Here is a 12,321-nt window from a genome sequence, read left to right as displayed (position 1 = left end):
CAGAGAAGAAGTAGACTTGCTGGTCAGATGGTGCAAGGACAACAACCTCCTACTGAATGTCAACAAGACCAAGGAGATTATTGTCAACTTTCAGAGGGGCCAAAAACAACTGTTACCACTGACCATCGACAATGATGTTGTGGAGAGTGAGCAGCACAAAATTCCTTGGAGTGCACATCAGTGACGACCTCTCTTGGACCACAAACACATCATCACTGGTGAAGAAGGCCCAACAGCGCCTCTACTTCTTGCGCAAACTGAAGAAGGCAAGTGCTACACCCTCCATCATGACAGCATTCTACAGAGGAACCATCAAGAGCATCCTGACCAGCTGCATCACAGTGTGGGGAGGAGGTTGCACAGAGCAAAACAGGAAGACACTCCAGCACATTGTGAACACAGCATAGAAGATCATTGGAGCGCCACTCCCCTCCCTGCAGGACATTTACACCACCCGCCTCACCCGAAAAGCACTGATGATCACCAATGACATAGGTCACCCTGCACACCAACTGTTCAGTCTCCTGCCCTCTGGAAAGAGGTACAGGTGCCTCCGCTCCCGTACTACCAGGCTGGCGACCTTCATACACCAACCAATCAGGATGCTGAACTCTTAACCTGCCCTCCCATCACTGATAGCCCCCCCTCAACACTGAATTGTGATTGCACATTCTACTTGCACTAACTCAAAACACACACACACACACACACACACACACACACACACACACACACACTGAACTAACTCAAAAGCACACACAAACATGCACACACATATTGCTGCTGCTTCATGCCTGTTACTTAATGACTGTACTGGATACCAACTAGTTGTAAATATTGCACATTACAATTGCTTACTTTGTCTTTATTATTATTTCACAATGCTACTATCACCATGTCAGAATCGTCACAATAGGACATAACTGAAAATGTACAACAATACCTCTTCTTAATACATGTTCTATGTATGCATGCTGTTGCCCAGTCTTGCACTTTATATCTCTGTAAGGGTATTGTATAACCCTTGCAAAATGCAAATTGAAAGCCCTGTTAACTGGGGGTGGCAAAAAGATGGTGAGACCTGGAAAGTTCTCTGGTCAAAGCTTCCTGCAATTGCGGAGAGTTGCCAGCAACTGACAAAATGTGGATGCAAGACTGACTGCCGAGGAAGATGCAAATGCTATTGCTTTAGCCTCAACTGTACACAGTTCCTGCAAATGTGAGGACTAAAAAGAGCTAATCCAACATGTGCATCAGAGAGTTTTCCTACCCAAACAACAAACAAGTAATCATTATAGGCATACTGTTTTTTGTAATATTTAGAATCATTCAGTGAGTGTTAGTTTACTTACATGTAATTACGAAAATACTATAATTTTCAATATTTTAGTTTTTTTGAGTGTATAATTGAATTCTCCATGCTCAACATAATATATTTCCATACATAAATATTCAAAATATGATCAGTCAATCAAAATATAGATAAAAGCCATTTAAAAGCAGTTCAATTGGCGGCCATCTTGGAAAATGGCCGCCATTTTGTTTTTTCACCTGGATAGCGACCTTTTCTAAAAGGGTAGGGTCTGAAGCACCTCTGAACCAAATTTGGTGCTTGCATCACCAAGTGAAAGATTGTTTGAGGTATTTGCTGCACTATAAACTGGCAAAGCTTCCTCAAGCAGTGTAAACGCTGTTGACCTTTTTTGCATACAGCTTCACAATTTTCCTGGAAATTTAATTTGGAGTCAATGATAGTCCCTAAGTATTTGTAGGATTTAACTTGTTCCACTAGTTGACCTTTCATGTTAGTGGCCACACACCTTGATTTTTTCCCAAAATCAAGGTGCATATCCTTAGTTTTAGATATATTCAGTTTAAGGTGTGATTCGTCACACCACTGGACAAAGTCTTCAATTATCGGTCCATGACCTCTTTCTTCTTTGTGTAACAAACTTACGATGACAGAGTCATCAGCATATTTGATGATGGTTCTATTGGCATATTTACTCTGACACATGTTTGTATACAGGATAAACAGGAGGGGTGAGAGTGCGCACCCTTGTGGCGAGCCTGTGGAGGAGGAAAGCTGACTGGACATAACTCCATTCACCCTAACTTTCTGTGTTCGATTAGTTAAAAAGTCTAAAATCCAACCAACAAGATTAAAACTTAAAGAAAACTGTGCAAGAAGACGGTTTACTAAAATGTGTGGTTGAATGGTATTAAAAGCTGATGAAAAGTCAATAAATAATACTTGTGCGTGTGACCCGCTCACTTCAAGATGTTTTAGGAGCTGATGAGATAACATTAATGTAATATAATACTATTAAAACATCCGACGGTGTTGTAGTTTATGGTTGGGACAGTACCAGTGTCCAAACAAATTAACAAATTGAGGACAAAATAGTAAACTTACAGGAGCTTCAGTGATGGTGAAGTATGCAGTAGACCTAAAGGTTTGAAAAGGGGTCCTCAGTAATGAAAATGACCTTGTGCATACCTTATTTTATTGTCTTTTAGAAAAAATGACGGTGGTGACCAATATGCTGGACACATTTTGAGCAATCAGAAAATAATAGTAAATATTGTTTTACATGCACTATGTGCACATCTGTAGAACCACTTTAATATGGTCTTCCACATCATGGTGATATTGTTCAATTATGTTAGTGATTTTTGTATTTTAAGTCAATTGAAATGATGATGCCAGTCCTTGGGACAGGCATTTTTACAGGGTGTGGACAGGTTTATAGCCATGAAAAGTAATAAAAATACACTTAAATATTTCAAACAACTGTGTATTTGTGTAACATACCCCTTGGTCATTACCTGGATTCATTCTGTTCGTGAAAATTTAGTTGATTTTCAACAGAATTAGCATTTTACTGCTGGGGCATGTTTTTGCCAAACTTTCAAGAATCAGTGTTATATCACATGACCATTCATACACCCGCCAGGCAAGGCACCCAAGGGTGTCAATGAAATAGACAGACTTGGCCTGTGTCCATTATGCATCAGGCAAAACCAAAAACATTTGCAAGTTTCAAGGATCAAGGAATGAGAAAAGATTAAAAATGTGAATAGAGTACATGAACATATAAGTACATTTCACATGTTTTTAAAAACAACAAATTAGAAGTCCACAGACAAAGTCCACAAACAAAAATTAGAAGTCCACAGACTATCCCTTAGGGATAAGATTATAATGTGCATACAATAATGCGTATACGCTCAGAAAGGAAAGCATATTTTTCCAAAATCATACAGACAACCAGCATAATGCTAAAGTTCTTTGTTCCACCATTGATCACCTGCTTAATTCAACACATAGCAATAACAACCTAAATGCAGCATTGCATGCTAAGTGCGAGGAATTTGCTAGATTTTTTAATAAAAAGACTGCAGGCATTAGAGAAGGCATCCAAGGTGAAAACACAGCAACCTCTGGCGCCCACTCAGGCGACATACCGAGGGGAGGGTTAAACCCCCCAAGGAGACCTCAGAGCTTTCAAAGTTTTAGTCCAATTACAGAGGACGACCTCTGTAAAATAGTCAGGGAAAGTAAGCACTCTACCTGCAGCCTTGACGCTATTCCCACATCTCTACTGAAAAACATATTTGGTTGCTTACCTTTACTACAAATTGTTAACACTTCCATTCTCACAGGCATTGTCCAAGCTCATTTAGAACAGCCATGGTAAAGCCACTTCTTAAAAAAAAAAAAACTAATTTAGATCAGAGTTCTTTAAACAACTATCGCCCTATATTAAACCTCCCGTTTATAAGCAAGATACTAGAAAATGTCGTATTTAAACAACTTAATCAACACCTGGCTGGAAATGATATCTTAGAAAAAATCCAATCAGGCTTTAGAGCCAACCATAGTACTAACCAAAATAATAAGTGATCTTGGGCTCAGCACTGCTGCTAACAAAGTTTTGGCACTCATCCTCCTCGACCTCAGTGCAGCCTATGACACGATAGACCACAACATACTGATTGAATACCCTTGAATCTACGGTAGGACTGTCCGGCCACGTGTTAGAGTAGTTCAAAACATATATTATAGGAAGGCAATTTTTGTCACCATTGGAGAACACGTCTCCAACAAGTATGATGTGCCTTTCAGAGTTGCTTAGGGTAGCTGCTTGGGCCCTCTCTTGGGCCCTCCTCTTCTCTCTCTATATGTTGCCCCTGGGCTCCATCATCAGAGAGCACAATGTTTTCATAGCTACGCCGATGATACACAATTATACATCTCTGTCGAGCCTAGCCAAACCACTGCCATTCATGCCTTGACTAAAGGCATGTCTGCCATCACAGATTGGATGAACAGTAACTTCCTAAAATTAAATGAAGATAAAACTGAAGTGCTGCTCATTGGCCCTAAGAAAAAAATGTGCAGTGCTACACTCAAGCCTAGGTGACCTAAGCATGCATATTAAAGATAAGGTTACTAGCTTAGGAGTGGTCATAGAGTCGGTTTTGAGCTTTGAGCCTCACATCAACAAGATAACAAAATCTGCTTTTTTCTATCTTAGAAATGTCAACAAAGTGCGCGGCTTGGCCCTCCGACAAGACGCTGAAAAACCTATTCATGCGTCCTTGCCAGTGATGCGCAGGGTGACCCGAAGCCAGCAGGCGCTTGCAGTTAACCACGGTCGACCGCAGGCACGGGTTATGAAATAATATTTTTTACGATATTCGGGTCGGTTTCGGTCGGTCAAGCCCTTTGAAATTATGCCACATTTTATAGTAGCGTAGGCTATAATCTATAGTAGACAGAGACATTTTTTCTTTGAAATAGATCAAGTTTATTTGGCTGATTAACTACGATGGTGTGCCTTGAGCTCTGCAGGAGACTTAATGAGGCTCCTGCGTCGGCCGAATCCTCTGCGCGCAACTGGTGCAGCAGGTGCAACCATTGAGTGCATTTAGCAGAACACAGAGGGTGCTCTCTACACAGTGCAATGATGGATAGGGTAGCCTACTATTTTCTCATACAAGTGTAATGGTTTCGCGGTCCTGTGTTGCTTACAGAGTTTGTTTTCATTTCCACTGGGTCTTATAAGGTCCGTTGTGCGTTGCCAATGACACAGGATGTTCATAAGACGCACGGCTACTCTTTCTAAAAAGCGGGTCGGGAAACCGTTACGTGTCGGGTCAATATTTTTTCATAAATATTTCTTGCAGTCAGGGCAGGGCGGGCGGGCTAGGGAAAATAATCAGTCGGTTGCGTCTTGTTTTTCTTCGACCCGCGCATCACTGGTCCTTACTGTTCACAACCAGACCTGGCAGGGGGCTCCCCTAGGTGGCCGCTGGTCTCTGCCTGAGGTTTCTTCCTGACTATGAGGTCTTCCAGACTTAATTGAGCTTTTTCCCACGAACTATGAATCAAGTGAAAAGGGAGTTTTTCCTCACCCCTGATGCCACCAGGGGCCCCATCTGAGCACCCAAATTCAGTGTGACTATCTATGACTTATGCTGAACCCAACCACTGTGGACCTTACGCCTCTAAGAATCCTGGGCCCAACCTATGTGAACCTTATGACTCTACAATCTCTATGTCTTCTTCCTCTGACTTCTTGCTGTTTCTGTCTCTCCTCTCTACTCCTCCTTTTAATTCCATCTCTAACAATGATGTTTTTTTCCCATTTGTTAAGCTCTATGAGTTGCATGCCTTGTATGATACAGTGCTATAGAAATACAATTATTACTATTATTATTATTATTATTATTATTATTATAAGCTTCATTGTGCTTTTCTATTTGAGCTTCTACCTTAAAATATTGTCATTTTGTATAATGTCTGTGTTTTGTAAAGAAATGACCTACCGCACCACATCATTACATCACATTATGCGACATCAACACATTCTAACATATGTCGCCACATTTAGCAAATGAACAAAAACAACTTACCAGCACAGGACAAGGACACCAAGCTGAGAAGAACCACGGCAGCCAACATAGTACTTTAGGCTTCCTTTAGCCCTTATCATTCACATGTTTACATTGCCATTGTAGCAGAATATCTGACTCAATAGCAGGGCTGAGCAGAATAAAGGTTAACCACACTGCACCTGACAAGCACGGCACACCCCTATCAGCTGATGAATCTCATTGTCCTGTAATGGGCGTGCACCATGTCCAAAGGTCACATTGCTATGCAGCATTTCTACAACACACACACACACACACACACACACACACACACACACACACACACACACACAGGGGCGCCGCCAGGAATTTTGGGCCCTATGAAAGATTCTAATTTTGGGCCTACCCCCCCTCTTTTTTTTCTTTTTAAATTATTACTATTGTTATTCGGGGGAGCGGAGGGGGGCATGAAGGGCATGAATCCAACACATAGATTTATATAGGCCTAATTTGAATTGTTAAGAATCTTCAGAGGGGGCAAATAATCATTCTGAAAGACATAAAGCATTATGGTCGGAAAAGCTGAGGCTTTTGTTTTTCCATATTCAAATAAGACAGATTTCCCAATATCATTTCCATGAATTCTTAATTAAAATAGCGCAGATAGCTACTCAACATAGAGACAATTTTCCTTTCTTTGCGCCTACCCCGTGTGGTTAGCCGCCTGGGTAGCCTAGGACGCAATTCCATAGGGTTACACTCACAGAGCTTATTGGTAGTCCGCGTCAGTCTGGTATTAGACATAGGCTGTGCCGTGTGCGCAGATTATCCAAAATGATTTGGTGACTGACGTCAATAGCCTATCTAACCTGCAGCTGTCTCGTCAAATCGCTGTTCATTTTCTGCATCCAAGTTTTCCGTCGGACTGAAACTGAACGTGACTAACAGGTTGTGGTGCGCTGTCCATCAGCACCACGCTGACATTAGTCTAATTTAGACGTCCGATAAGCATTTAGCCTATTTCGTGCCAAGGGTAAAACTCTTTGTAACTTCATGAGAAGAAGAAAATCTCTTGCCCTAGCCATTAGGTTAGCCTACTCCGTGTTGTTACATTGTTGTGAGGAATGATTGTAAAAAAAATAGCCACCGCTTGTCAAAGGCACCGCTCTCCTGCGCAAACATGATAATTAAATGGCTGATGAGAGCATCCAAAACTTAGGCTACAAGTTGTTGTCAAATCAGCCTTCATTCCCCTCACTTAAGTTTCAACTGATGCTGTTGGGTGACCAGAGAGAACCAAAACTTTACTGATGAGAGGGTCAAAACAGAACACAAACAAAAGCAGGTCAACGAGTGCTGTGTTCCACCCTTGCGCTGTTGGTCCACACCGCGCTGACAGTGGCAGTTGATAGACGTGCAACATTCATCACGGAACGCGGATATAATCTACAAATTTGATATGGACAAAACAACAACCCCTCCATCATGAGTGTTGTGCCATTGCTATGCAGGATAATGGCCGAACCATTTAGTTATATAAAAAACATTATTTTGGCACTTAATACCCACGAAGCAAGCGATTCTGTCAGCCCTGCAATCGCTTCAGCAGTAGGCTATGGTAGTCGGGAAAGTAGGCTATTATGTTTGGAGGCTATAGTTTATCACTTTTGCCGTTTGCTCGCGGTGACAATAAAGGTGGATTGTTTAAATAGGAGCCATGCTAACGTGCTCTCTTGGAAGTTTATCTAAGGTTTCCGTTTGTTAGTTAGGCCTATCATTTGATTGCGTTTGCAAACGCAATGTCATTGAGTGAGCATACCTTTCTTGGAGAAAAATTGAGTGACCAGTTGCCTGCTTCTGACCCTCTCTTCTTTCTGCCGTCTTTTCGTGCCAACCTGACTAGCCTACATTACTCTGTCACCACCAGCTCACCATCATGTGCTTAAGACATAGATTGTAGCCTACTGTAGCCTATATTACTAACATTCTAACATTCTATGGGTTAAGACCTCAAGTCGCTCTGTACTCCTGCTGCCAGCATTTCGGACGCTGTGCGATTCAACGCCTCGCGCGCCGCCAGATTGGACCGCACCATTTCGCAAGAGCTAAGGGGGGGGAGGGTCCTAAAGAACTGACGAAAACGTTATGGAAATCGATAGTTGTGAGTTTAATGGGCCTACGTTCATTTCCAATTACCATTTCATTGTAAATAGACATTTTTTTAAAAAGGCAAGAATATTAGTTCTAATATTTTATTAGGCTATTAATTGCCATCCGCGGACGGGCCGTTGTGTTGGTCTGGGCCGTTATAATCAGTACCACTTTTCCCCCCCTGTCGGCGCCCCTGCACACACACACACACACACACACACACACACACACACACACACACACACACACACACACACACACACACACACACACAGTCAAGTTGTCGGTTTAGTTTTGATTTTTGTTTGTTTTTCAGTTTTGTTTGGTTTGTTTGTTTGGTTTATCCTCTGTGCATTTTCCCCCAACTTGAAAAGGTGACACTGGTCGAGCTGAAGGCACTGGAATTCACTCAAGCACGGACAGGACAACTTTGTTCCGTTTTAGTTTCTCCTTTTTCCTTCCCCCCCCCCCCCTTTTTATTTAGAGTTCAAGGCAATCAAGGTTCATCAATCATCAGGAAACAGATCAGGTCTTTAGTCCTTTTAGCAGAGATGTGGACTTGTGACTTGTGACTTGGACTGACTTGTGACTTGAACCACAAGTGACTCGACTTGAGACTTGACTTGCCAATATTAGGAATGATTTGTGACTTGACTCGACTTGTAAGCTATTGACTTGAGACTTGACTCGACTTGACAGTTTTAGCTTGCAATGACTTGCAATAGTACTCCAAGTCAATTAATATATTATTATGTGTTAGCTTTCTGTGTTTTGGACAGTTTTAGTACTGCAGGTGTGCTCATGGTTTGTTTTGGTCTCCTGCCCCGCCCCCCTTGGTGCTCTACCTTTGCAGCTTCAGTCAATAGGTGCGATCGAGTTCACGTCAACGCATACATGCGCATGTAGACAGCAATGCACCCTGGATGAAAATGCTGTATGACGGTTAGATTTCCTGTCAAACTTCGACATTTCGGCGATGTTGCGTTGACGAGGTGACATGTCACATGGTGTCAAACTATCGCGGGATGCATGCGACTGCAGTCAGATCTTGCAACCTCTGCAGTTGCTTATCCCCTTCAACGCTCGTCGGCGGACTGCCTCCGAGGTCACGCGCCCATGAACTGGTTGGTCAACAACTCACTGACGTGTGTATATGGGTCTTGTCTCACACCTCTACACAAGTTTGCGCAGGTCCCCACTTCAGCTCCTCCTCACTGCCTGTCCCCCCACTCCTCACACGTGGTGTGTTAGTAGAGCAAACCGGTGCGAGCTCATAGTCTCGTTCATATTTGTGGCCGACTGTAAATGCGCTGTATTTAATAACACCCACATCGTGACAACAAGTTCTCGATCACATGCCTTTCGCAACATCGACGCTCGCAACAAAGTCGTATGGGCCTATTGATTGTAATTTTCCCAGCTGCCCCCTGTTTAGTTCTGAGTGTCTCACTTCTACTTAAGCTCTGTCATTTTTCTGTTCGGCCTCTGATCGTCTGACCCTGACCTTGTGTCTGTGACCCTGTTTTGTGAACCTGTCCGTGAGTAACTGTGAATCTGGAAACTCTTTTTTTAAAAACGGTTTGGAATTCTGTTTTTGTGGACTGCCTTTTTTGAATCTGAAGTGCTCACTGAACATTCACCTCTGTTTTTGTGGACTGCCTTTTTCCTTTTGAATCTGAATACTTACCTCTGTTTTTGAAGGAGATTTTTTGTTGCATTTTTTTTCCAATCGAGTTCTACAAGTCTTTTCTGTTGGATTTTTTATTTTCTGGAACTGTGGTACACTGCTTCAGAACCAAACCGCTACACTAGCCCTGTCATTGTGTGCGCAGAATAAATCCGTCAAACCTGATCTGCATTTGGGTCTCTGTCTCTGAATCCTTACATTATTTTTGCATTTGTGTGTGAAAAAAATGCATGAAAGAAAGAAAAAATGGGCTAAACGATTAATCTTTAACCATGCAAAAAAAAAAGATCAATTGTGGGTTGTATGGTCACCCAAAAAAATAGTTGTCTACAGCCGTCTGCTTGTCTACAGCCGTCTGCTTGTCTGCAGCCGTGGTGTAATGGTTAGGGAGTTGGGCTGGAGATCACAGAGTTGCAGGTTTGAATCCCACCCTTAGAGCCACCTCTCCCTACACCTCCATCCATGACTGAAGTGCCCTTGAGCAAGGCACCTAACCCCACGTTGCTCCAAGGACTGTCACCAATATGCGCTTTGGATAAAAGATAAAAGTAATTTAATTAATAACTATAAACCGTGGTAAAACCATGGTTAGTTTGCAGAGTAAAACCATGGTTCAATTTGTAGTTAAACCTAAAACCAAAAACCAACGCCGAACCATGCTCAAAAAACTGAAATCATGGTATACTATGGTTGATTTTCGTAAGGGACATGACTGGCGAAGGGGGACATGCAAAGCAGTGGTAATGAATTTATGACCAAAGGTTATTGTCAATATTGCACATAGAATACAAGATTCTTGCGACTTGCGACTTGCGACTTGCAAATTAGTGACTTGGTCACATCTCTGGTAACTATCCTCTCTCATCTCTGTGAGCATGGTAACAATTCTTACTCATCCTTGTTGGCATGGAAATGCTCCTCTTTCACCACTGTCATCATGGTAACGCTCCTCTAACTACTGACCACTAACTGCTTCTCTCTTTGTTTGTATGATAACACTCGTCTGGCACAACTGTTGACATGGTAACAGCCCTCTTTCAACATTGATAACACCAATCATTAATAAATACCGTTGATTCTCATCACAGATTGCACTCTTTAATTTGAACTATTATGTTCATGTTGTAGGTCATTCCCAACTACTCATCCAGAGAGGAGTACGAGAAAATGTTTGCTCTCGGCGTAACCATGTAAGAATGCTCTCTATAACTTTACACTGGCATACGTAGCTAATCTCACACGGGCATATGTACTAATAGCTACAGGAACCCACAGACAAGCCACACAGGCAATGTCTGTGGTGTGATGTTAAAGTAGTGGTGTAACTGTGAGTGGTTGGGGATTAATGTAAGGCTATTAATAAAAACTAGGTAACACTTTACTTGTAGCCAAAATTATAAGCGCATTTATAACAAATTATAACGCATATTATAATTACTTACAACGTATTATGACTAAACTCATAATGCTTCATGATGCTTTATATTAACAGTTATGAATAACTATGAATCTAGCTTATAATGCTTTATAAATCCAAGGGTGTCATGAGTGCTCATGACTGGCTATAAACTACGGGCTGCCTGATGGGGCTTATAGTACATTATGAGTACCTAAGCCCGTCTATGCACAGACCTGGATGATAAACTGTCATAAGGGCTCATACTGTATGATGCTATAATGTTTCATGTGAGATCATAAGTCGTCAATGTGAGCTCTAAGTAAAGTGAAGTTCATATGGATGCATCTATAATGCACTGTATAATGCACATCTATAATGCATCATAATGTACTGTAAGCCCCATCAGGCAGCCTGTAATTTATATCCAGTCATGAGCACTCATAATACCCTTGGATTTATAAAGTATTATAAGCTAGATTCATGGTTATTCATTACTGTTAACATAAAGCATCATGAAACATCATCGGTGTAGTCGTATATATATCGGTATAGTCGCTATAGATATGGGCATCATAGAAAGTGTTACCGTGAAGTCATTTGCATTCGTCACGTCACATCAAGGTTCTATTTGTGTGTGTGTGTGTGTGTGTGTGTGTGTGTGTGTGTGTGTGTGTGTGTGTGTGTGTGTGTGTGTGTGTGTGTGTAGGGGTGAGGTGATGAATGGAGGTTTCGGTCTGCTGCTCGACAGAACAGTGGACAGTGGAGGCGGAGAGACGAGCAACACTCATGCTGAAGTGGGACGTCTCCAATGGGGTGGGTTACACACACACACACACACACACACACACACACACACACACACACACACACACACACACACGCAACACTCATGCTGAAGTGGGACGTCTCCAGCAGGATGGGTCAAACACACGCATGCACGCACGCACACACACACGCAACACTCATGCTGAACTGGGATGTTTCCAACAGGGTGGTGTCACACAGACACACAGACAACAAACAATACACACACACACACACACACTCATTTTATATGTACGTAGCCTTTTAGTACAGGTCACCGGCAGGCCTATTCATTACTGCTGAAAATACTCAAGTACATCATACAGTATGTCACATACTGTAAGTGAGTAGACCCCTCACATTTTTGCAGATTTGAATGTATATCTTTTCATAGGAC

The 12,321-nt window shown here is 42.1% G+C and overlaps 1 protein-coding gene across 1 annotated transcript in view; it reads right to left on the bottom strand.

The window, feature by feature from the left end:
- The window catches only part of LOC134462781 (major histocompatibility complex class I-related gene protein-like), a 53,098-nt gene extending 47,112 nt beyond the window's left edge, over nt 1–5,986 (bottom strand). Inside the window, exon 1 of the mRNA XM_063215988.1 lies at nt 5,923–5,986. Coding sequence (XP_063072058.1) covers nt 5,923–5,971 — 49 coding nt within the window. The 5' untranslated portion in view covers nt 5,972–5,986. The remainder of the gene's footprint in view (nt 1–5,922) is intronic.
- Between the last annotated feature and the right edge of the window lie 6,335 nt (nt 5,987–12,321).

The sequence above is a fragment of the Engraulis encrasicolus genome, chromosome 14 (genome assembly GCF_034702125.1).
Source record: "Engraulis encrasicolus isolate BLACKSEA-1 chromosome 14, IST_EnEncr_1.0, whole genome shotgun sequence".
NCBI lineage: Eukaryota > Metazoa > Chordata > Actinopteri > Clupeiformes > Engraulidae > Engraulis > Engraulis encrasicolus.
The sequence above is the reverse complement of the archived record's forward strand: the minus strand, read 5'-3'. Positions and strand labels throughout refer to the sequence as shown.